This window comes from Marmota marmota, unplaced genomic scaffold, assembly GCF_001458135.2.
Source record: "Marmota marmota marmota unplaced genomic scaffold, marMar, whole genome shotgun sequence".
Lineage (NCBI taxonomy): Eukaryota > Metazoa > Chordata > Mammalia > Rodentia > Sciuridae > Marmota > Marmota marmota.
Genome location: NW_026000037.1, coordinates 55,533,897 through 55,561,553, shown reverse-complemented (window position 1 = coordinate 55,561,553; position 27,657 = coordinate 55,533,897). Strand labels below are relative to the sequence as shown.

At 38.1% G+C, this 27,657-nt stretch overlaps 1 protein-coding gene across 2 annotated transcripts in view; it reads right to left on the bottom strand.

Moving 5' to 3' along the window:
* Cers6 (ceramide synthase 6) overlaps positions 1–27,657 on the bottom strand; it is a 294,570-nt gene that overhangs the window by 177,037 nt on the left and 89,876 nt on the right. For both annotated transcript variants that reach the window (XM_048812423.1, XM_048812424.1), the window contains exons 2-3: positions 23,290–23,395; positions 10,508–10,638 (exon numbers count right to left, since the gene is read on the bottom strand). In XM_048812423.1, the coding sequence (XP_048668380.1) occupies positions 10,508–10,638; positions 23,290–23,395 (237 nt within the window). The remainder of the gene's footprint in view (positions 1–10,507; positions 10,639–23,289; positions 23,396–27,657) is intronic.

The following is a 27,657-nucleotide window of genomic DNA, read 5'->3' as shown; positions in this document are numbered from 1 at the left end:
TAAAGGCTAGAAGGCAGACTACACAGGGGCGGGAGAGTGCTTGATCGAAACCATCTCTGTTATATATCTACTTATAAGAGATTTATTTTCAACAAGTAAGTTTTTTTTTAACACACACACACACAAAAAAAAAAAAGATTTCAAACTTAGACATTGGCATGAGGCACTGATAATACAAAGCCAGTTCCATTCTTAAATGAGTGGAGCAGTTAGGAAACACAAGATTTCTGTGAAAGCAGGAAAAGCAAGGACACAATGGAGCAGAAGGACAAGTGGGCCTAGATATTCAGAGGACACAGCCTCAGCTGGGCAAGTAGGGCTCAAGTTGCCTGTTGGCTCCCCCTTCCTCCTTGCCTACTCCAGGCTGACTGGAGTTCTCCAAAGACACCATATTCTTCCAATGATTTCTGCTCCCTGGATCAAACTTTAAAGACCTTCCTGCTCTTTCTCCACCTGGCCACTGAAATCATCCTGGAAAAATCAGGAATGCCATTCCTTGGAAAGCCCATCCCTCTGCCTCCCTCCCCAGGACTATCAGAAAGATACAGTTGGTCTTCTCCATTAAAGTCAATCTGTTGGTCCTAGATGGTCAATCCAGTTCTATAGGTCCAAACAACTGGTTCCTTCAGTAAATAATTATCGTGGTCTCACAAAGCACCAGCCATTGTGCTAAACCATGGGAATGAAAATGTGAACAAGATCCAGTACAAGAACCTAAGGTTTTAACAGGTTGATAGCAGAGATAGATATAAGAAGTGAAATCAGCGAACCTCCAAGTACTCGAGCAGAGAGCAACTGAAAGTGCTTTAGGTGCAGCAAGGAGAAAGCACAAAATCTAATCCCAGTGTTTTATAAACAGGTAAGGGAAAGGAAAGAGGAGGCTACAGTGTGCATAACAAACATCAAAATGGCCCATTTCTACTCTGAGTGCAGTTATATACAGTAATCCTGAGTTTTTGCTAATACTGTGCATTTGAAATAACACAAGCCCTGAATGCAGGCAGACCTGGGTACAAATCCAAGTTGTGTTGCTTAGTAGCTGTGTGGTGCTGGGTCAGGTACTCCACCTCTGCAGTCCCTTCAAGGGTAAGAAGGACTTTGAGGACCTAACACGTTACACAGGGTTGTTGTCTAGATGTAAAGGTCCTTTCACTGTATCCAGAATATGACACATCCTTAGTTAATCTCTTTCCCCTCTTTATCAGGGTCTATGCTCCATGCCATCATTAAGTGCTCGCTATATGTGTAAGAAAACCTCCTATTATATAATATATTAAAGCTGAAAATACGCAATTTCACGACACCTGTGGCTAAATAAAGGGGTTATCTCAGGAGTTAACAGAACCTTAGAGAATTCGGCAGTATGGTTAAGACCTGAGCTTTTAATACTGATTCTATGAACCTTGACCCCAGTGTCATGGTGTACAGTATATGTGATGCCCAGCCATTCACCTCACTCATAATTTGTCCTCTGCAGGAACCTGTTTACAGAAAAGGCACCTGGCAACGCGAAATGCCTTGCTAAGGGTAATAAAACTTGAGCTAAATCATGAGCCAGGAATATTTGATTTTTACTCTCAAATTTGTTCAAGATCGATTGCCTCTTTAACCAATGAATATTACATTTAACAGCTAACTCCAAAGCCATGCTGACCTCCTGAGGCTGATCAGACTGTCCTGGACCTAACTGAGGTGGCCTCACTGAGGCCAGTCCCACTGAGTAGCAGCCTTTGTTCCTCCCTCCCTCCTGGTAGAGGCAAGCTGTGTCCTTCTCTGAATCACCTGGGCAAATTTTAAATCTCTGTGGTTCAAAGACATTCACTGTGTGTTCTGACATTTTTCATGTGGTGCCTCAAAAGCCTTGGCTTCTGCAGGCACAGCATGTATCGCTCCCTGCCAAAGTAGGACACCTTTTCTCTTCCACTTCTGTCATGCTGCTACACAGCAGCACGTCAACGGTGCTGAGGCTCTGAACTCACACTGGTTTTGCATCTTTTTCTCCTGTGTGTAATGTCCAAATCCATAGTCCTGCAAATCCTCATGGATTCTGCCTCTGTGGGTTCCACAGAGTAAAAGAGCTTCATTCTATATTGCATCTTCTTGAATTCCTCCTCCTCAAATGACAAAAACCAGAGCTGCCTCTTCTGGGGCTTTAGCGCCAAAGGGCCCCACTTCGGATGGAGGGTTATGACAGACTAATGGCTATTTGCTGCTGCTTATGTTACCCTAGCTTGACTAATGACAGAAAAGGGTGATGTTAAAGACAGTTAACACTTACTGCACCTTTACTAGGTGCAAGTCACCTTTCTATACATCTGAACTCATTTAGTGTACAACCACCTTATAGAGGTAGCCCCTATTAATATGCACATTTTACAAATAAAGAAAATAAATCTCAGGGTAGCAAAACAACTCTCCCAAATACTGGGACTTCATGTGAGAGAAGACTCAAACTCAGATCACCTGGCTCCACGGCTCACCCCTTCACCACCACACTGCAGCAGTCCTGCTATAATCCTGTTATCAGGTATGTTCTGAAAACGTGAATGTCTTCCAGTGTAAGAATAACACAGATTCCCTGTTTGTTTATGAGTGATTTCATATGCCAAAAGCACTAGGTGAATGCAGAAAACTGCACTGGACTGGGCCAAATGGCCTGGGAATACACATGTGTGCACACGCACACACACACACACACACACACACACACAAACACACACACCCATCTACTGTTAAACCTTCCTTCTGATTTCTGATCATCCTCTCTCCACCACTTCACAGTCACTCACAAGCTGCAACACTTTCAACACTGTTATGGACTGAACAGTGAAGCCCCCAATTTGTGTGTTGAAACTGTACCTCTCTCTATGTGAGCATACCTGGAGACAGAGCCCATAAGGAGGTCATTAAGGTTAAATAGGGCCAGGAGGGTAGGGATCTAATCTAATATGATTGGTGTCTTTATAAGAAGGGGAAGGACACCAGTGATGCTCACCCAGAGCAAAGGCCAAGAAAAGAGACCTCAGACAAAAACAAACTTAACAACACTAAGATCTCAGACTTCCAGGCTCCAAAAATGTGAGAAAATAAGGTTTTGGTGCTTAAGCCACCCAACCTGTGCTCTTCTGTTAGATCAGCCCTGGAAAACTGGCATACCAACACCACGTTCTACAAGCAAACGTCAGGTCTTTTCCCAAAAAAAAAAAAAAAGTGCCATGTGTTGAAATATTTCTTAACCAGTTACCATGTATAAAACCAGGCTACTGTTTTTATTAGATTCCTGTGTGTGTGTGTGTGTGTGTGTGTGTGTGTGTGAGAGAGAGAGAGAGAGAGAGAGAGAGAGACAGAGAGAGAGAGAGAGAGAGACAGAGACAGAGACAGACTATGGAAATGTTTAAGTGTATGCCCCTAACTCATTTTTCTCACAAGCCCTCTATTATTTTATTTTGTTTCATTATGCAATTTTGCACAGTACGGCCATTTTCTGAGGAAGGGACATCCTATTACAACTAAAACGACTGTGCTGCCACTAAGAGGTAAGCTACTTAGAGACACCAAAGATGAAGCATAAAACATAATGAATCCACTTTCTCCAGGACTCTAAAGAGGCAGCTTTGATAAAAGCGTAACTAGAGAAACGCAGGTGGGAGCACACAGCTCTATATGTGCGTGTTTGTGGGGACACATATATGACACTATGTAAGTTAAAAATATTCAAGTATTGATGATCATTATTATCCAAAGTACAGGTATGAAGACATGAAAAAAAATTCAAGTATTTATTTCTTGGTAGTAGGCTGTGGAGTAAATTTGCCCCATTATTTTTTGGGGAACATTATACATGCTTTTATACATCCTTTACAACCAAAATCAATTATAATGATTTACATGACTGTTCTAAAACAAAAACAAATAACTTTTAAAGTAGATTAAACACAAAAGAAAAATGGAAAACAGGTTCCCCAAAATGACAGCTGAGTGTTAATAGAGAACATTAGGGCTTAATAAGTTTGGTTATTCCTGTATACATTTTCTCTTCTTTATCACCATCAAACTCCATGTTGGACAAACTTATTGGAAAATTATTAAATGAAAAAGGTCTTAGAAATTTAGTATCTTAACAACAACAACAACTGAACAGTCAAATGTGAGCACAGCACAAAAGTACAAAGTATACAGCCAGCTTGACCAAGGTATGGCCTGTCTGATATTTTTAGAAAAAATCTGTTTTCCTTAATTAGCCAGTACACATGAATGAGAGGCCTAGCCGTATGCCAACCAAGAATGTGAGAGCCTTGATCTAAATGGAAAACCTGAGTTCCCTGGCCACAGATGGTAGGTCTAGAATAGAAAGAGGAGCCAAACTTCAAAAGCCTATTTGAGGCAAGAGTAGACTGTCCGCAGTCCAGTTCATCAGTATTTAGAACTTCTGTCAAGAAGATGCTACTGCCTTGAAGATACTCACAGCTTCAGTGAGCACAAGGTATCTAGGAGTGCTGAAGACTGCCACACCATTCCAGATCTCTTCTAATGTTTCTATTACACAATGGCACTCTGAGAAGTAGTTGACCATGCCTGGCACAGTAAGAATATGTTCTTTTTTTCTTGGAATGCAGAAAGAATCACCAAGAGCATTGTACCTCCAAGGCGGAGCTCAGCAAACTATGGCTTTCAGGACAAATCCAACCATCCATTGGTTTCTGAATGGCCCACAAGTTAAGAAGAGATTTTATATTTCTTAATGGTTGAAATTTTAAAAACAATAAATACTTCTATGACACACCAGAATGATACATTCAAATTTCAGTATCCATAAATAATGTTTTCTTGGAAATCAGCCACACACATTTGCATTATCCCTGGCTGCTTTTGTACTGCAAAAGCAGAACTGTGATTGCAACCAAGTCAATTGTGGTCTAAAATATTTTACTTTATGACCATTTAAAAAGTTTGCTGACCTCTACCCCAAAGTTAAAACTGACCTGAATACAACTCACAAACTTAAAAGTGCTTAAAATAACAGACTTGAATGCTAAGACATTTGCTGAGCAATAAGTAGGCCTCTGTGTGCTTTGGATGACAGCAGGTGTTCACCAATCTAGGGACTGTTTTTGCATCAATGGGCAAACGTCCACTCCCATCACCATGACAGCAACAGCACAACTCAACACTGATTTTTTCAAGAACAAAGACATGGTTCTCCTATTTTCTGATTTTTTTTTCCAGACATAGGAACAGCATCTAAACATTGCCAATCTCATACCCTAATACTGAAATAAGGAAGATGCCATTGTTCTGGAAGATAATACGTCCTCAAATATTGCATTGATCTTCAGGAGAATTTTGACAGTGAATTTTGTAAAAGATGAATTTTGTAAAACATATTCTAATGGAGAAAATAATCAAAACTGAGTTTCCTCTGGCAAAACTTTATCCATCCTGAGTATAAAAGGTATGAAAACAGTTTACAAACATTAAGTTAGTGTTTGTACAAACAGGTGGCTGGGTATGGACGCTTGGTGAAGATGTTCTCCACATAATTTCCTCTGATCAAGAACTGATCTGAAATCAAGGATTTGAGAGATTCAATTGCTGGTTTCCTGCACAATCCCACTCCTATTCCTCTACCCAGTCATCAGGCTCTACTTCCTTTCTGAGGACACAAGACAGCAGGTGACTTACCTAAGTAAAAAAACGCTCTTTGTATTCACAGAGCCTGTAGAGGTGGCTTGAGGGCAACTGACTCAAGTGAGAACTGATGAACTGTCCTGAATTCAGTGATATCATAAATTTGACAACTATAAGACTTCTGTGCAGAATTAAGATTTCAAAAGGTTTTGCCACTGTACATAAGTGTTCAAATACAGAAGCATATGGGGTAGTTTTAATCCACATAAACTCTAAAATGGAATGCCTGAAGAAAGGGGATCTTGGGCCCTCATCTTACACAACATAAGGCACTATCACTTCTGTACCATATGGAGAAAACTTCAGTTCACATAAATCAGTGCTAATCTGTGACATGTGAATATTCCTTACCCTATACTTTAAGGTTATCATATGGGGAGTCATACTTCCAGGCACCTGGAGACTGTTTAAGTGAAAGCCATATATAATATTTACTCCCTGACATGTGCTATTATACATGCTACATGATAGTCAAAAACAATGAGTCAAGGAAACCATTCATTCTAACATCTCTGCCTCTTCCTGCTTCATCCTGTAGATATATATATATTTCAGATACAGCTTATTTTATATGGTCCTGAATAACAAAACCTAGAGCTCTGATGCAGCTGTTGGAGAAGTATGGCAAAGCTGCGGCATGATCCCAACCAGCACTGGCTTCTATCAGAAACACTTTCTCCAAAAATGTCTCACATGACATCTCATTGTCATAAATACTTCACTCTCTCTTGAAAATCTCTATTGCAGTTGCCAATAAGGATTTAAATGCTGCTGGAAGAAAGAGTCATCAAAAGTGACACAACTTTGAATGACTGACATCAAGTGAGAGGGAAAGAAATCACAGCCATGTTTCTGTGCATTACTCACCAAATGTTGCTCTTCATTAGATGGGTGTGCCCAGCGCTGGGCATGTTGGCAGATGCATACCAGCACTGTCTGGCATGCCTACGGGTGCTATTATACACTGATGAGCGATGAAACACAATTTCCTTGAAGGGACTCTTTATAGTTTGGTACTGTAGTTATAATCCCTAAATTTTCTGCTTTCTAGTTTGATTTTTAGTATTTCTAAATAGCAGGCATCTCTCTTTTTAACCAGAAATATGTGACAGATGCACTTGGAACATTTATTTAGACAGACAAACAAATAAGTAAACAAAAAAATCCAAACATGTCCAGACCCTCATCTGTAACACCTTACTGAATCAGACGCCCTGGGGTGGAACTTGCATGTGAATTTTGAAAAATTCACTGATTATGAAATACTTTCCTGGTTAAGAACAACCATTCTAGATTATTTTTATAGACAAATGACTACGTCACATACATGTGCCTACACAGACTGATGTAATTCTATTTTGTCCCTTATGGTATTTTTCTAAATATTCTCCTTTGCAATCCAATTCTTTACTCTGAATTTGTTTGTTTGTTTGTTTGCTCTGGTATTTGTTTTTGAGACAGGGTCTTGCCGTTACCCAGGTTGGTCTTGAACTCATGTGTTCAAGTGATCCTCTCATCTCAGCTTCCTGAATCACCAGGACTACACAGCACCACACCCAGCTCTTTCCTTTGAATTTCTTCTTTTAAATTGCCAAAGAGCTTTTCATAGTCAGGAAATTGGCCTATAAAAATTTTATGCTAAGTCAGTGTATTGGCACTGTTCAGTGTTGAGACCAAGTGGCAACTGAGATCGGCAACTCCGTCCAGAACAATTCCATTCTAACATTCAGTCATTTAGTAAATATGTATTCAGTAAAGTGTGTGTGTGATGGGAAAGGCGAAGAAAAAAGGAGGAGGAACGAGGCATGGCCATCGTGCTCTTCAGTGAACACTTATGATAAAACTGGTAGCAATGATAGCCAGGTTAAGAACAGTTAAGTAATCACATAATTGCATATGATTCAATATTAAAGCATTACTTGCAATAAGTGCTCACAGGAGTCAGGAGAACTATTACTTATAATAGTTCTTTTAATCCACATAAACTCTAAAATGGAATGCTCTAGACCCAGCAGTCAGGCCACCCTTCAGAAAGGGCCTGACAATTGAGAAATGGGTAGGGGATAAATGGGTGGGGCAGAGGAAGTGGGTGCTCTATGCTAGGAACACTGCAAACTGAGGCAGGAGTGAACGCACCACGTATAGTGAAAACACAGCCTTCTCTGGAAGAAGAGGTCACTGGAGTGATTAACATCAAACATACAAAGACCAGAATCTGATTATCAGCTAAGGAACCTAATATTTATCCTAGAGTTATAAGATAATCATCAAGTTTTTAAAGCAGCAGAACATGGGGATAGTAGTATTTTAGGACACTATGGGTGGAGGGTAGCAAACAAATGCCTATGAGTTTGAGGGATAATAAGGAAACCTATGGGAGCTATCAGGATCTGTGCTATAGTGGTGGATTTACAAAGAATTAATGGAACCCGGTGGCACATTGATTTCAGTTTCTAGCCTGTTTGTTATGAAACACAGGCATACAGACAATGCAAGAAGAATAGAAATATATCAGAGTTGCAGAATGATGCCTTAGAAGAAATATCTTCCTTGAACACGTGGCTCTAGAAGAAGATGGTTATAGTAAATAATTTCTACACAGAGAATAGAAGGTAGAGTAAGAAGCTCAAGAGAGGCTGAATCTAGAGAAGCAGCAAATCAAAGATCACAGGAGAAAAACAGACTAATTCAAACAAGAGTCCTTGGAAAGAGAAGAACCTACTGGCAACCCAGAAGCCAAAGAAAAAGAGAATGACAGAAGAAGAGCTCATCAATACCATCTCATGCAACACAGCAATCAAAGGCCACTGGCGTTGACCAAGTAATCCCAGCAACCCCCACATGTCTCCAAACCATAGTACTTTTTTTTTTAATCTTCATTATTGAATGTTGATACCAATCACTTAACACACATATAAAATTATTGTTGATTTTTAATTTTTTTAGTTGTAGATGGACATAATCTCTTTATTTATTTTTATGTGGTGTTTAGGATTGAACCCAGTGCCTCACACAAGTGAGGCAGGTGCTCTACCACTGAGCTATTGCCCTGGTCCCATATATAATTATTTTTAAATATCTATCATCAACTCATAAGATTTTTGGCTTATCTTTTTGACACAGAGATAATAAATTTCTCGGGGGAAGAGATCACAGTGTGCACTTTATATACTGCCTCCTCCCTACCATTGTGCCTCCACATTACCATGCCTCCAGCAATCATTTTGAAATATTTTTAATTGAATGTGACTATGACTGTCCTTTTGATTGGGATACATCGGTCAGGAACAGTTACAGTCAGGAAAGAGACACAGACATGAGACCACTGTTGGCCTTTCCTATTCAAATGTGGTCCACTGGACCAGCATCATCAGCATCAACTGCAAACTGGTTATAAATTCAGAATCTCAGCTGCCATTCCAGACCAAGTAAATCAGAATCTAACAAGATCCCCAGATGACTGGTGCCTATGTACACTCATATTTGGAATTAAAAAAAAAAAAACTTGCTATAAAGACAGCATATAAGGGGTAGAACTAAGTTACCGAAGAAGTTATTTGGAGGACGAGAAGAGGGCCCATGACTTTGAGCATGTGGGTATACACCAAGGCCTAACTTCACTGCTCCTCAGACCCATGGCTCAGTGAGGGAGCCCAGGCCTTTGACATACGCAGCAGGACCAGGTCAGGAAGCAAATCCAGCTTTTGATCATGAGCCCAGATGCAATAAATCCTTCCATAAATTACTGCTCAGTTTAATTATAGGAAGGGTTTTGCAGATTGTATCAGCTTGGTTGTTTTTCTATATTTTATAAATATTCTGACCTCTAAATATCCTATTTAGGATCTACGTATTTACCCAGGCTTAGGAATTCTGATTCTCAATAATTCTCCTATAATGTTAAGTTTCCCTCTAGATCTTAGATTGCAGTTGCTAAAATACTTTTTATGCTCTCAACCTAAAAATGCAACTCTCACCCCAAATGGAAAGGGTCTAAAATTAAGATTCTTATACTGACAGCTCTATTGTTAAATGAACAGGTATCAGGAAAAAGCTCCCTAAAGAAAGAATTATTGGACAAAGGAATAGTCATATTCTAAAAGGTGAAGACCAAATGGGGTGCTGGCTTCCAAGGCAGTTTCCCTTTATTGGGGATGTGCTCAATGCTTCAGTATTTCTTCCTCTGATTACTGAATATCACCATTTGAAGATATCACTATGCTAGAAGAGTTCTATGTGGTCTTATTATTTCTAACAGCTCTACTGACACATAATTTATACACCATGAAGTTCACATTTCAGAAATGGATGAGATTCTCATTCCGTCCCCTACCTTCAAGCAATGCTTCATTAAACTCACCCAGGAACAGAACATAGCCATTTCTTAAATCTTCAGCAATGTAGGACATTGTTATAACCCTCTGATAATATATTCTAATATCTCAGTTTTTATCAGTGGAAACATGCCTTGACCAAATCCCTTTTTTAAAATTCAAACTCTCAGCTTCCATAAAAGTAATGACTTGTAATACAATATTTTAAAGATGTCTGGTTTAAAATACCATGGTAGGCCCTTGCAATCTAAATTATTTTGCAGGAACTCCATTAGGAAGTGAACTTATTTACTGTGTTCAAAGCAGAAATCTCAAATCTTACAAGCAAGTGTCCCCCATTTTTCCTGAACTACTTTCCACCAGATGACATGCTTTCTAAGGGCTGCTGGATCCTGCATGTATCTGTTATTCTTTACCTGTGGGATAGCATGAAGACAGAGGCAGGTTTCTCTTTCAAGAAAAAAAAAAAAAAAAAAGCTACTCACATGCTTTCACAGAATCTCGTCAGGGTGCTGGGCTTCTCCTGATTGCGCCGCTGTCGAAACCAGCGCTGAATGCTTCGCACATCCCAGTCCAGTTGCTTGGAGAGGCCCTCCAGTCTCTTCTCATCAGGATGCTATAAAACAAGTTGCCAGAAAAATTATTTTCAATACACTTTCACTTTCACCTTAAAACAGATCTGACCTTGTGCATGTTTGGGTTTTTGATTGTTTCCCTGTTTATACCTGCTACTGAGATTTCTGTATTTACCACTGAGCATCTAGGCCTTCCATTAGCAGAATGAACAGAAATAACCACAAGGCTACTCATTATGAAATAAGATGGGAAAATATGAATCTTGTTCTGATGCTTGCACTTCTCCTTATCAGCAATGCACTTTGTTAGAGGCATCTCAGACTGGATGAACAGCCAATCGGCTGAGTCCGCTCCATCAGCCTTCAAGGAAAGGGAGTCCAGTGCAGAACTTGCCAAGAGGCACCATTTGAATATTTCACTTTCTTGGGGGCTGGGGGGAAAGTTGTGCATACCTATTGCATATCTGGATAATGTAGGACAAACAAAAAGCACGGGAAAAAAAATCCCCAAATGCCTACTGTCCCATTTCTACTATCAAACATGTTCTCCCTCCCCACTCCTTCCCAATTCTTCACACATTCCTCTTCTACTCATTTTCTTGGTCATTCCTTTTGACCACGAATCCCACATCAAGTCTTTTTCTAATACTATGCATTACCTGAAGAAGTAAAATAGGTGGAGAGGACAGAGCTGGCCCTGAAATGACAGATATATAGGTTCAATTCCTCAACTGCATTCACTTCTCTGAGCTTCTGTTTCCTCATCTATAGAAGTAAGGGTTGAGGACAGGGGCTGTAGCTCAGTGGTAGAACACTTGCCTATCATGCACAAGTCCCTGGATTCAATCCCCGGCACTGTTAATAATAATTAATAATAATAATAATAATAATAATAATAATAATAATAATAATAGCAGCTTATCAACCTGAATGTGATTATGATAAGAACTAAATGTGAAAATGTTTGTAAAATTAGTTTTTTCTTCTTTCTCATCTCTCTTCAATGTTAGAGAACATCCTGCCAACAATCACGTGAGTGTGCCCTGCTATTCAACAAAAGAAGGCCAAGTGAGTTCTATTTCTCTATTCTATTTTTGTTTTGATATTCACGGTCAGAGAAAATAATCAAAAGGGGAGGAGGAGCCAGGTGTAGTGGAGGACGCCTGTAATCCCAGCAGCTTGGAAGGCTGAGACAGGAGAATCGCAAGTTCAAAACCAGCCTCAGCAATGGAGAGGTGCTAAACAACTCGTGAGACCTTGTCTCTAAATAAAATACAAAATACGGCTGGAGAGGTGGCTCAGTGGTTGAGTGTCCCTGAGTTTATTCCCCAGTACCAAAAAAAAAAAAAAAAAAAAAGGGCAGGGGGAGGCAGGATGGCCATCCCTCAAGTTTTATGTGTGTAATATACACATAACACCTTTTTTTTCTCATGGTTGGCATTTTTTAAAACTTTTACTTATTTTTTACTTATATATGACAGCAGAATGCATTACAACTCTTATTACATATATAGAGCACAATTTTTCATATCTCTGGTTGTATACATAGTATATTCACACCAATTTGTGTCTTCATACATGTACTTTGGATAGTAATGATCATCACATTCCACCTCTGCCCCATCTAGAGTTCATCTATTCCTCCCATGCTTCTGCTCCCTATCCCACTATGAATCAGCCTCCTTATGTTAAAGAAAACATTCAGCATTTGTTTTTTGGGGGATTGGCTAACTTCACTTAGCATTATCTTCTCTAACTCCATCCATTTACCTGCAAATATCATGATTTTATTCTCTTTTATTGCTGAGTAATATTCCATTGTGTATATATATGCCACATTTTTTTTAACCATTCATCTATTGAGGTGCATCTAGATTGGCTTCACAGTTTAGCTATTGTGAACTGTGCTGCTATAAACATTGATGTGGCTGTGTTCCTGTAGTATGGTGTTAAAATCATATGATCATCTCAATAGACATAGAAAAAGCATTTGACAAAATACAGCACTCCTTTATGTTCAAAACACATAACATCTTTCTAAAAGCATCTCAAGCAACTCAAGGGGTTTGTTTACCCCACAAAGTTAACCTATTGAAACCCTAATCTCCAACGTGATTGTATTAAGAAGTGGAGCCTTTGAACGATTAGTACACTTAAAAGAAAAGACACCAGAGTGCTTACCCACATACATGTGCTCTCTCTGTCTCTGTCCCTCCCTCCCCCTCCTCCCCTGGCCTCCCAACTCTTGCTATATGAGGAAGTGGGCTTTCATCAAGAACTGGACCATGCTGGCACCCAGAGCTTAGACCTCCACTCTCCAGAGCTGTGAGGAATAAATAAATGTTGCTTAAGCCATCTAGTCTGTGGTATTCTGTTGTGGCCACGTGAGCTGATTAAAGTAGTCAAGACACCCAGAAAACACACCTAGTGGACTCAGGGTACAAAATATGCTGACCTGTGCCTATAAATGTTATTTGCCAACTTTCCACTGGCATACGCCTGAGCCCTTTCTCATAGTAATGACACCACCCACATTCTCATGTCTCCCCTAATAAAAAATATTGAAGGGAAAAGAAAAACAAAAACAAAAATGCCTACAACACACCTTGGCTATAACATTTCCCTAAATAAACTAATTTTAAATTTCAATTTATTTTCTAATTTATTAATAGAAACAATATTCCTATGGCTCACAAATTTTAAATCGTCCAAAGTTTTACCTTTGTTCCTGTTCTTCAAATCTCTCCTTTCCCTTCTTTAAAAGGCAACCATAGTTATTAAATCAGTTTCTTTCCAGTTATTTTACATAAGTAAAAGCAAAATTGAATGCGCCTGGTCACACAAATGGTCACACTGTGGACTTTGTTCTAGACTTCGTGTTTTCCACTTTACAAATATTTCCATATCAGTGTACAGAAATGCTCTTATTCTTTTGTAGAATGGTAGAGATGTACTATAATTTACTTACCCATTCTGCTGTGAACAGACATTTAAGTAGCATCCAAACTTCTGCTACAAACAATGCTAAGGTAAATAAGCTTTGCCATGAGTCATTTTGTACAGGTTTATCTGTGGGATCTCTTCCTCAAAGTGAAAGTTGTTGATCAAATGCATCTGTGTTTTGGTATCTTATTTCCCTATTAAGAAAGTACACTCACTGGAGATTTTATCAACTTATACTCTCACAAGCAGGAGTATCCATTTCCTAAGTCTCTTTAAGAGAACAAGATGTCAAGCTTCTTTATTTTTTCAGCCTGATATATTAAAAATAGTATCTTGGTATATCTTTGATTTTCCTCCCTTTATGAGATAAGCATCTTTACATACGTTTTAAAAATCACCTGCATTTCACTTTTTCCCAAAGAGTATGGTCATGTCTTATTGCTTAATTTTTTTTTAATCTGTTGGGATTTTCTTCATTGATTTGTAGGATTTCTTCATTTATTAGGGTGGTTGCACTCTTTTCTGTACTGTAAGTTGCATGTTTTTTTTTTAACCATTATGTCATTTGTGTTTTAAAATTTGCTGATGTGCTGTTTGCTTGTTTTTTTATTTGTAGATGGTTGCTAAATGCAATAGTTTCTAAATTCCAAATGTTATTAAAACTCTCCCACGTTTTCATCTAATACACTCAAGGATTTGATGCATTGGCATTTTTACTGCATTTAGAAGATAGGCTGCCATTCAGTGTGAGTTATAAAACTAACTTTATTTCTTTCCAAATGTCCACCCTAAATCCCAATATCATCACTCCTCTTTTCCCCACAGAGTAACCAATCTACTCCTTCACTGTCTATGTGCCAGTCATATGCAGTCAGTTTTCTCAGAAGTCTTTGTTTATTTTTCTGTGTGAGTTTTAGAATTAACTTGTCTATTTTCAAAATGAACAAGTGGTCAAACAAACAAACTTGTTTGTATTTTAAATAAGATCATACCAATTTCTTAAATTAACATAGGGTGAAATAACATTATCATTCAATTTGTTTTTTGTGTCCATCAGGAATGTTTGAAAACTTTCCTCATACAAGTCTTACACATACTTTGTTCTTTATTCCTGTGGATTTTTTTTTTTGCTTGTTTCTATTGTAAATAAGTTGCTTTTTTATAACCTTTTAACAGTTTCTTGTTTGCATGTATATGAGAGCTACTGGATTTTGGTTACTGATTTTGTATTAAAATTTCATATTTTTGTGATACTTTTCAATTGGATACAATCACATAATAGTCCATTACTGGAATATAAGATCCATATTCAAAGAAACATTTCAGTATCTTTTTTCATCAAGACCTAGTTTATAGTGGAACTCAATGAATACATCTTCAAATAGCAACAGTTTTGCCTCCTTCTTCCTAATTTTCAGGAACATTTTTCTTTCTCTTACCTATGTGCTAGTTCAATGTAAAATGTGGCACAACCCAGAACAATAGTTATAAGAGGCACTCCTATCTGTTCTGGACTTTAGTGGAAATACCTTTAGTTTTCTGTTAAGCAAGAGGCCAGAATGGGGACTGAGATACAAATATATTTACATGTAAAGCACCTGTCCCTAGTCACATAATTTTATTTTAATCAAAAAGATGTTAGGACTCAGTAATCATGCAGCATCATGTATTTTGTTTTTTCTCCTCAGATGTTTGTTTGTTTACTGTGCTGGGGACCAAACCCAAGACAAGCACTATAACAATTTACCTTCAATCCAGCCCACCTTAGATGTACTAATACGGTGAATTACATAGGTTATTTTTAAAATATCCAATACAGGGAAGGCCTTGCAGTCCTAGAACAAACTCTATTTGGTGATGGCAAATAATTCTTTTAATGTGATACCATCATTTGGCTTTCCTTACTGAAAACTAGATTCTGTTTGCTAATCTTTTATTTTAAAATGTTCATCAATATTAGTGAGTAAGATTGGTGTCTATTATTTTGGCAGGGATGGGGAGGGCTGCTGAGAATTTTGTCAGGCTTTGATATGAATGTTTTATTGCCACATCAAAAGAGACTTGGATGACTTTTCAAATTTTCTGTGCTATGATAGAATTTAAGAGAATTAAACAGCTTTGAAGATGTTAGAATTCTTTTGCAAGACAGATATGTTAGTTTGCTTGACCACAGTAACCATTTCACCATGTATATCAAATAAATATGTGTTGTATAGGAACATATTTTGATATGCATATTGCATACCTTTAATATATACAATTCAAAAAAGGGAAAGGGCAAATATAATTTCTGATACATTAGGGTGTGAATTTAGGCATTAACCCATCTTAGCAATGCTAATCATCTGAGCAATAAAAAAAAATGCCCATATGTTCAATACCTGTTTTGTGAGAATGAGAAAAAAAGAATAAAAACGAGAATTATTTTTTTGTTAGATCATCTGAGCTGGCTACGTTTTTGCAGTTTTGTTTTTTAAGTACACAGAGAAATTTATGATTTTTCTAGAATAATTATTTCGTCTGAAAAGAATTTTTATTCTTGGTTTAAGTAAATCAGTTGATGGACTGTGAGGCCAATGTCTGACATGGAACATGCAGATGAAAGGGTACAGTAAGCAGGGTGAAGGGCAAGGCCACTCCCAGCAAACTCCCCCACCCCAGCTCCTTATATCTTATTTTTAATGTGAGAATAATTTCTTTTTTTTTTCAATTTTTTCCCATTTTGTTTGTCCCTCAATTTTTCTCTGCTTCTGTTGGTTATCAATTATTATATCACTATTTGTACTTGCTTAGTCTTTTTTCTTTATGGGACTGATTTTCTATTAAAAAAACTAAACCAGTGAAGTGCTTTCAGATCAAAATTTCTTAATTCTATTGTTTTGCTAACTCATTAATTTTGGCTTTTATTTGTATTGTCTCTGCCTTTTGCTTATCTCCATTTATTTTATTGTTCTTTTTCTAATGTTTAAAGTGGCAATTTTTTTATATATTCACGAGTTTTCAGCTGAGCACTGTTTGGCATGGTACAAATAAGTACTGCTTTCATTATTTGTTTATGAAATATTCTGGAATTTTGTTTTTAATCAAGAGTTGATTAAGATAGCACTCAGAGGAGCTGGGCTTGTAGCTCAGTGGTAGAATACTTGCTGAGCATGTGTGAGACATTGAGTTTGATTCTCAGCACCACATAAAAATAAAAAATAAAGTAAAATAAAGGGTTTTTAAAATTTTTAATTAGTCATATATGACAACAGAATGCATTACAATTCATATTACACATATAGAGCACAATTTTTCATATCTCTGGATGTACACAAAGTAGAGTCACATCCTTTGTGTCTTCATAGATATACTTAGGGGAATGATGACCATTGCATTCCACCATCTTTCCTCCCCCTATACGCCCTCCCTTCCCATCCCTCCCCTTTTCCCCTTTGCCCTGTCTAATGTTTATTTAATCCTCCCACCCACCCACCACCTGCAGCATATTATGGATCAGCGTCCTTATATCAGAGAAATTATTCGCTTAGGTTTTTGGGGATTGGCTAACTTCACTTAGCATTATATTATTCTTCAGCACCATCCTTTTACCTGCAAATGCCATGATTTTATTCTCTTTTGATGCTGAATAATATTCCATTGTGTATATATACCACATTTTCTTTATCCATTCATCTACTGAAGGAGAACTAGGTTGGCTCCACAGTTTAGCTATTGTGAATTGTGCTGCACTCAGATATAGCATTGAGATATTCCTAGAAGCAAGTCACCTTTTTATTTTTTCTGTTTTATAATTCTAATACTATTAATTTACAACTAATTTTTAAACTTTATTATAGACTTGTAACATAACACACAATTTTGAGAAGTATTTGGTAGGCACTTGAAAAGAAAGTATAGTCTCTATATTCAGGACACAAAATTCTAAATTTACCCCTAGATCTTCTTTATTTATTATACTCAAAGGAACTTCTATATTTTATTTTATATTTTGTTCACAGGATCTATCTATCATGACCCAGAGGTAAATTAAAATTTCTTAGTATTGTATTTGTTTCTTCTATAATCCCTTTTTATGAAAATATAGGTATACTATTTAATGCATATAAAATATTTGTAACTCTTCTATTTTCATTATGAATTGTATCCTCTGGCAATAAAAAGACAACTCTTTATTTCATTTAATGCTTTTAGAAACCCTACTTCCTTTATTATTTACATTTGCCTGGACATAATCACCTCACTTTTATTTATTTATTTATTTATTTATTTTAATTTTTTAATATTTATTTTTTAGTTTTTGGCGGACACAACATCTTTGTTTGTATGTGGTGCTGAGGATCGAACCCTGGCCGCACGCATGGCAGGCAAGCGCGCTACAGCTTGAGCCACATCCCCAGCCCCTTCACTTTTATTTTTAACATTTTAAATTTCTTTGCCTTAAGGCATCTCAAAGTTACATACTTTGTTTGTAACTCTACTAGTTGGCAAATGCTGCCATAACAAGGTGCAGTACCAAAAACTCAGTCGCATAGATGATAGAAATTTATTGTCTTGGGGTTGCAGAGGTTAGAAGTCCAAGATCAAGGTGCCTGCTGGGTTTGTTCCTGCTGAGGCCACAAGGGAAGAATCTGTTCAAGGTCTCTCTCCTGGGCAAGCAGATTGCTATCTTCTCCCTGTGTGTCTTCAATCATCCCCCTCCTGCCTGTCTCTGTTCAAATTTCCTTTTTTTTTTTTTTTTGTTAATAAGGACACCAGTTATACTGGATTAAGACCCACCCTATTAACCCCACTGTAACTTAATTATCTTTGTAAATATCCTTTCTCCAAATAAGGTTCCATTCTAAGGTACAGGAAGTTAGGACTTCAACGTATGAAATTGAGGGGCAGAGCATAATTCAACCCATATCAGTAACCTAACCCTGAATGATTTTTTTACTAGATGAACCAAACCCATTTGTATGCACTGATGTGACTGATAAAGTTTTTTTTTATAGTTCTCTACTTTCATTATGTTCTGCTTTCTGTTTTCACAATTAAAAAAAATATTTTACTATGTAGTTTGCTTTATTTTTCTTTCCTTTGGTGTGCAATTTTTTTTTTTTTGGTGGTTAACTGTATAATTACATGTCTCTTTATTTCTTTTCCATCTGTAATAAATCCATGTGAGCAATAACTAAAGCCAGCATTATTTCTTCTTCTTCCCTTTCTCCTCCAATACCCAATACTAGTCAATAGTATTATCTTTCTTAGAGTTTACTCTTTGCTACTAAACATATTTATACTTCTATTTGATTTGGGAGCTTTGACTGATAAGCCGACTCCCGCATGAGACATTTTGCAACCAGTGAATTCACTCAACCTCACCTGCCTTCCCTCTCCCCTCCATAGTCACTTGTATCATGTCTATGTTGTGAGGACATATAATGTTAACCTTCTGTTCTGTCACCAACACTTACATTTCTTTTTTTTAAATATTTTTTAGATGTCAATGGACCTTTATTTTATTTATTTATATGTGATGCTGAGAATCAACCCCAGTGCCTCACACATGCTAGGCAAGTGCTCTACCACTAAGCCACAATCCCAGCTCCCTTTACATTTCTTTCTCTCTTAGTTTTGTAGTTTAAATATATTCAAAACTCACAAGCCTTCCCAGTGATCTTTTGGTCAGATAAAATTAATTATTTAATAGTCTCCTCAAGGGCTGGGATAAGGAATTTGCCTACAGTTTTTAAACACAGTCTAAACATGGCACAAGTGGATTATGATATGATCTCACTTAATCATGAAACCTGGCTTTATAGCTGACATATATTCTTAACCCCATAGCCTTAGAACAAATTTGATTAGAAAAGTGAGGTCATTAATTTAGTAGATTTGTGCAAACAATATGTGCAAACCCCCAAATGTTAAAAACATACATACACAGACAACTCTGGATACCACAGCTAAAAGCACATGCTCAACATATTCTCAAAAGAGAAGTAATCATTCTGTTTATTCGAATGAAACTGACAACCATAGCTGTGGTCCTTTGGTGCTATCCCAAGACTAGAGATTCAAAAATCTCTCTAAATATAACAGAGCAACCTGCATTTTCACTCCTCAGGCGATTCTATGCAAATGAAAGTGTGAAAACACTGTCCCAGGCAGATGCTATGTCATGTAATGAATGACTTACCTGCATTATTTTATTTAGTCATCATGAAAGCCTGGGGGGGAAGTTATTCAAAGATTTTTATCAATGAGATATCTGCAACCTAGAGAGATTGAGAAACATGCAGATGGCCACAACACTAGGAAGCAGGAGCTGATATTCCAATATACAAACCCAGTTCTGACTGACTCAAACATCAAAGCTGCTAACTATTTTATAAGAGGGCCAGGATCTCTAAGATGTTTAGAACACCTTAGATTTGGGGGTTAGAGAGGAGGAGAAAGATATAGACAATAAGACTGACTGATTTTATCTCAAAAGGAGGCTCAGTGATAGAAAACTTGTTTACTATGAATGAGACCTGGGTTGGATTCCCAGCACCAAAAAAGAGAGAGACAAGACAGACTAGCTGCAGGAAGATGTAAGAGCTTCAAATTTATCAGGTATCGTCACAGATTAGAGCTATGTAGACCAGTACAATTCCACAGGGCCCATGCCCCACATTCAGAAGGGCTCAACTTGTGGTTTAACGCTCCATGGCTGCCATGTTGAAATTCTTCATAATTTTATCATGAGATCTCTATTTTGCAAGGGAAGTCTACTGGAGTAATGGAGTATGTGCCAGGTGTTTGGAGCCTTCTATACAGCCTACCATACCACCCACATGGGCTCCTGGTCACTCCCTTCCCCCTCCCCTCACTCTCGCCACCTCCCCACTCCTACCTCTGGAGGACAGCTCCCCAGCAGAGGCCTGAGTGAAGGCAAGGGGAGGAGAGGGAGTATGGAAGGAGGGGCAAGGAGCAGCCACCTCAGTAGGGGTGAGCAAGAGGCATGGAGATTGCAATGCTCGTCGAGGTCACATGTCCACTGTGTGTTGGGACAGAGGGTCCATGGACAGTGTGGAGGCCTGCCTCAAGCTCCCCACTCCTATGGCCACAGATCAGTAAATTGCAAGTGCCTAGAGAAAAGGGAAACCTAACAGCTGTGACCAGAAAGCACACGAGGTCACAGAGTGGGGCCTCTGGGCACCTGGGAGGAACTGTACTTGCCACTCTTGACTAGGCAGCATGACATTACACAGCAAACAAAAGTACCTCAATAGACTGAATGAGAAATTGTGAAAAAAAGAAAACAAATTTCTATTTTTATACTTTAATGGTACTTTTCTGTGCTTTTTGAACAAGGAGTCCCACATTTTCATTCCACACTGTTCCCCCAAATCTGTGTGACCCTTCCTGGACATAGGAGACTTAAGGGTTTGCGGGGGGATTATATGCCTACAAACTTGGGGGAAGATAACCCTGCCCTTCTACCAAAGGTCACTTGGCACCATGATCACGGTCAGGCCGTTGGATAATCATTCAAACTCGCAGACAATGTGCCAGAATTCTCCAAGTTGTGCTCTTCCTACAGCAGTCAGCCAACCTGTTTTTATTTTCATTATTATTTTTTTTACCTTCTTATTTATTTATTTTTTTATAGTGCTGGGGATAGGAACCCAGTGCCTCACATGTGCTAGGCAAGCGCTCTACCACTCAGCTACACCCACAGCCCAGACAACCTGTTTTAATATCACAGATCAGACCAAAGAACCACAAAGAATGCAAGGAAAAACAGCTCACACTTTCACTGCATTTATATTTAAAACATAAGGCCTCTGTTTTAATCATGTAAAAACTTCCAGAGGCATCACCTTGGAAACGAAGAGACTACGATCATTAAAATGAACTAGAAGCAAATAAGCTCCAGTGAAGTCAACCTAGCTAGTAACTTTCTAGTACCTTTACAGGGGAAATTTCTCCAGTAACCATGATAAGCATAAGGCAAGTGAGATAGAATGTCCACTGCAGGACATCTAAAGGATGTCCTGCACAAAATTTGTATAAAAAACTAATTTTATTATTCATTTAGAATACTGCATACCTAATGCATTTACAGGGAAATACCTATGAGCTCTAACAGCAATAAAAAATGCACCTTGGGGCTGGGGTCTAAATCAGGAGACAGCACATGCTGAGTGTGCATAAGGCCCTAGGTTCATTTCCTAGCACCAAAAAAGAAAAGAAAACCTGAATAATTCCCTGCACATCTGTTTTGTTCAAAGAGAGAGAAAATGTCTTACTGCAGTAAATCAATACACTAAATGAAAACATGAGGTATTTTTTTCTAAATATTTTCTTCCTTTAAATACCATAGAATATGTGTCCCTTGAGATTGGAACATGGAAATCTAAAATTATCCCTCAAAGCTACCAAGAGCTTTTTCGGAAGTTCCATTCATTATTTTCTTCTTCCTTGCAGAGACGTAAAAAAAAAAAAATAGATGGTGCTTTTATATATTTTTCCCAAGAAAAAATACAATTGTTTACAAGATAGAGAGGAAACCCTTAGAGAATTTTGGTAGGAATGAAGACGATAAACAAGAGTAGATACTTGAATTAAGAGTTGTAAAATAAACCGGTCTTGGTGGCACATCCCAGCAGCTGGGGAGGTTGAGACAGGAGGATCACAAGTTCAAAACCAGCCTCAGCAATGGAGAGGCACTAAACAACTCAGTGAGACCCTGTCTCTAAGTAAAATACAAAATAGGGCTGGGGATGTGGCTCAGTGGTTGAGTGCGCCTGAGTTCAATCCCCTTCCTCCAAAAAATAGAGTTCTAAGTTAAAAAACAGACACTACTAATGGTTAGCCTCACAAAAACCCAAAAAGGAGGAGAATTTTTCTTAACACTATCAGATGATATCTTAGAAGCCTGGATAATGAAGCTTTGCAGAAAAATGAAAAAGGGGAAATGAATCATCTAATATACGAACACACAATTCTTCTCAAAGAATGTCATGCTTCTGCTCTTGTTTAGGCAGGAGCAAGAGACAACTTGGGCAAGATCTGCAGAGAGAGAGTATAGATACATGGCTGCAGTGACTGCTTTACTTGCTTCCCTCTCTGGGCTGAAGGTTTCTGGTTCTCCCTTCTCCTCTCCCCTCTGTTCTTCAGGATGGGGTGGGGAGCAGGGGAGGCAGTCTCTCCTCTGCCCTCCCCTGCTTTCCTCTCCCTACTCCTAAGTGGGAGACTGGAACCCCTACCTGATTGGGCATCTGGTCTCTTTTATTTCTCTATATCTTCATTTCTAACTCTCTTGACCTTTCACCTTGCAATTCTTTTCTTCTTTAATCATGCATTCATCTAATTATTACAGCTCCCAGAATACACAGACATTTTAAGCAAACAGGTCCTGTTTCTTCATGGGCATAAATCCTTATTCTTTACCTTTGTGGAGTCCCACCCAGGCCTTATCTGTATTGCTCTATATCTCCTGAAACTGAAAGAGGCACAGACTTGGACGGGGTGTTATCTAATCAAGACTGTTTGTCACAAACAACTTTGGAGTTTTAACAAGCTGCTCTAGAACATACCCGCCTTCTTTCAGTGGCTACTGTTTGGGTTCATTCACAATATCTGTGTTCTCTCTGAGAAACCACCTTCAGGTACCAGGCAGGGCAAAAGCTGAGTCTCAAAATCCAGAGAGCAGAGTCTGACTGCAGCCTGAGAAGGTGGTGGTGGCAATCACACCAAGAAAGGGACATTCATACCTTTGTAATCGCAGTGAAGACTTTTTCCAGAATGGCATTGGGCTGGGCAATTTGTGGTCCATTGGCCTGAATATTGAGGGCGATGGCACATGGTTTGGCTACAAATCTGAAAATGAAGAGAGAAAGTCAGAAGTTATTCTTTCTATGGCAGTTCTTAATGCCACCAGTTAAACATTACTCAATTATGTCAATAAACTGCCAGCAGGATTTTATGGGGGTACATTTTCAGCATTTACCAGGGTAACTACAATATAGACTTAACTGTTTTTCTTTTCTTTAGTCCCCCAACAGTAACTCTAAAGAAGAAATCTTTTTAAAACATTTAGGCTAGGTGTGGTCGCGAATACCTGGTCCCAGCTACTCAGGAGGCTGAGGCAAGAGGATCACTTGAGCTTCTGAACTCAAGACCAGCCTGGGCGACCCCATCTCCAAAAGAAAACTAAATAAACAGAACATTTAACACCCGCCCCCGCCCCCATTTTCCAGTTCTAATAAGAATCAACAGATCAAAAGACTACCAGATAAAAATTTAAGTACATAAATGAAACATAAACAAAACAAACTATGATTTTTAAATGACTCACAGCCTTCTTTCTAACACGTTATCAATAGTCATCTTATATTTTTATTATAAGAAATCATTTACCAAGCACCTGACTACACCTGCAGAAAGAGCACTTTTGATCACCCCTAGTCATAAATGTGGCCATTTGTGTCACTATAATCAAAGTGTGCTGTATTCAACCCCCATCTCAGCTTTATGGTTATTTATGGCTTTCTCACAAGGGGTAGTGAAGGGCGTCAGATGGCACGATGCCCTTGACAAGTTGAAAGTGTGAAGTGTTTATGCCTTTTCATCCTAAGCACATGCTCATGTCAACAAGAGTGTGAGCCTCATTTCTGGCCATTTTTGTGAATGAAGCATGGAAGGAAACTCGGTGAAAAGTGCCTGGGGCCCCTGAGGTACGATGACATCTCTAACAAAACCGTGGAGAGGAAAAAGCATTTACAACTTGAGAGTCGTTTTAGACTAAATTCATGAAATAAGCTTCCCTAAATACTCATTTCAGTAGCTGACCTGGACTTTTTCTACTAACATGAACTAATTTAAGGTTATATAAAAGGTGACCCAGCTGTAAAGCAACAACAGATAAACGTACAAAATGGATCATGAGTAAATTTTACATGAGACTTCTTTATTAGTACTCAATGAGATTAAAGAACGTTAGACAAAAGAGAATTTTTTAATTTAATGGTATAATGAGGCCGCAATACACAGTACGATATAATATACTGGGTCCTATTCAAGCAAAGTGAAAACACTTATTTAAATATGAAAATAAGAACATTATGAATGTGTGAGCTTAAACCAGGAAAGGTATACACAGAAAATGCAATGTAATACCTGTTTACTGGGCTCTTTACAACAAAGGTGGGAAGAATTTATAAATCTTTTAGAAACTGGATTATTCTTAAAATGAGGTATTCTTAATTCTTTTTAATGAAAGTCTTTTTCTGGGACACATTACCTATATCCCTATCTTCCTGATAGGAAGTACATTCTTTTCCCAATAGCCCCAAATTTTCACTATGAACAATAATCATGGAGCGAAGGTGGTAGCTACAGTGGCAATGGAAATGAAATTTAATGGGTAGTGAGCATAGCAGAGCCCAGAAACTATTTCCTTAACAAACTTCCTGCTGTTTGGTTATTTGCCTTCTCATCATAATGTATAATGAGAGGTGTGAAAAGGTTTGAAGGCCAGCAAAAAATGAAAAAATTAAGTAATGACTAGTTTGGTATATAAATAAATAAATAAATAAATAGCCAAAAATCAACTCTTCCAATGGTTTGCTTCTACCCATACAAGGTGGCTTCTTCTCAACCCTCCTCATCATCCCCATTCCCTTATCTTTGACACTGTGTTCAAATTCCCTTTGGGGCTTTGTCATCATCATCCTTGTAACAACCTGGTGATTTTGACCCTAAGAAAATGCCTATGTCAGCAAGAACAGGGGCAGGGTCCTTTTTCTTCTTCTAAAAAGCAAAGTGTCTAACAATGATTGAACATTTCATCTTTGTAAACCCCAGGCAGAGCAGGGCACACTTTTTTTCCAGAAAGGTCAATGCCATGATCAACTCCCCATTCTGATTTACTGGTGAGGCTGAGTCCCAAATTCTGGAGATTTGGGGAAAGGTATGTGCATATGTCAGGAGAGATGAACAAGTTTAAGAGAATTGAACTCAAGGCAAAGTTTGAAGACCTTTAAAATTTAAATGACCCCTGGTGTATATGCACAATAAATCAAACCATCTGAATTCTTTGCAAGAAGTTACCATATCATAGGATGTTTCTACTTACAAGTCTGTAACGCAGCAGACATTTGATAATACTTGAAGGATGAATAAGTGAACATTTCAGCTAAAATACAACCATAGGTAGGTACCTTACAACTTTCACAAAGGAACCATATGTTTTAACTCCCTTGAATATCACATCTGCACAGTGTCATCTGGACTTCAGAAAGTAAGACACCAACCAATTCAATACCAGATGCCATTTCTATAATCCCCAAGTTCCTGTAATGTCCAAGATTACCTGTGCAGGCACGGCCATGCCTCACTAGGTACTCTTTCCAAATTATCCAGTACAGAAAACCAAATACTCAGTTTCTAGGACTTAGAAAACTGCATACCATGGGAGAAAAAGTTGATCTCAAATCCCCAATGAGAGGAAAAAAGAAGAGAAGGGTATATAACTCTTCCTATTAGGTATGCTTGATTATATGAAAATATAGATGTTTTATGTGTGTTTACTTATCAAATAATTTAATGCATCCTAGCATTGTTTTTTCCCCTCAAACAGCATATTAGATTTCAAATAAAATCAAGTGCAATGGTACATGCCTATCATCCCAGCAACTAGGGAGGCTGAGGCAGGACGATGGCAAGTTCAAGGCCAGCCTCAGCATCTTAGTGAGATCCTGTCTCAAAATAAAAAGGGCTGGGGGTTGGTTCAGTAATAGAGGGCCTCTGGGTTCAATCCCCAGTACTGGAAGAAAAAGAAAAGATTCAAATAAAACCTATGTTGCGACAGAATGTTATCACATTCTGTCATGGTCCATTTGAGAAAGATGGATTTTTTTTTTTTTTAATGTTGGCCCTACTAGAAATAAGTTCACAAAAATTGTCTGTCAGAATGGTTGGAAAGAATTCTACTGTCATATATAACTAATTAGAACAATTTTTTAAAAATTAAAGGAAAAACAGAATGGTTGGAGAGAGAAAGAGACAGAGATGGAGAAACAGACGGGTGATGAACCTACCTTACACATACCAAGTTGTAAAGAGTGTGCACTTTGAAGCTTTGATGATTACCTCCACCAGGAAGTGCCCACTTAATTACGTTTTTTTATCAAAGGCAGCAACACTACCTTCAAAAGATCAAACATCTGTAAAGTACTTTCATGTGCTGTATTTGAAAGTAAATATAATAAGGATGCAAACTTTGAAAAATACTGGTCTTGGTTAAAAAGCAGAGAAAACATCTAAAACATCCCTACTTTCCAATTCTACTGAACAATGTGTATTTGTATTTTATATATGAATTGAAGGTCTCTGTACAACATACTGAAGCAATCCCCAGGCAGTGCTCTGGGGAGAGGAATACACAAAACATGAAGTGACCTCAACATTCAAAGACATTTGCAACCTGGGCAAGGAGATTAAAATAATAATATTACTATTATTACTATTACTATTATTATTATTATTATTATTATTATTAATGGGGTATGTGTTGCTGTTCTAATCACTTAAAAAAAAACAGTCTATGATTTTCAGTAGGTAACATGGCTGGAAATTGTTAGTCCTTTCCAACTGTAACATTTCCTGCACTTTTCAGATGGTTGGTAGGATTATGTGGACATAAAATCCTATACATGACAAAATTGCACAGTGGTAAATCAATCGCTCTCTCCCCTTTCTCTCTCTCTCTCTCTCTCTCTCTCTCTCTCTCTCACATACACACACAAACACACACACACACACACACACACACACATAAATACAAGTAACAACTGCAGAAATCTGAATACTATCAGTAAATTGTATCAGTGTCACTATCCTGGTTGTGACATCAAACTAAAGTTTTGTAAAATGTTATCATCAGGAGTCACTGGGTGAAGTGAATGTGAGATCTCCCTATATCAGTTCTTACCACAGTATGTGCATTTGCGATTATCTCAATAAAGATTTCAATGAAAAAATCCCTGGAAGGGAAGTTCTGTTATTGTTGAAAACTCTTCACAAACTCTATTCAAACTGCACAATACAACTACTTCATCCCCCACTTGCACCCCCCCCCC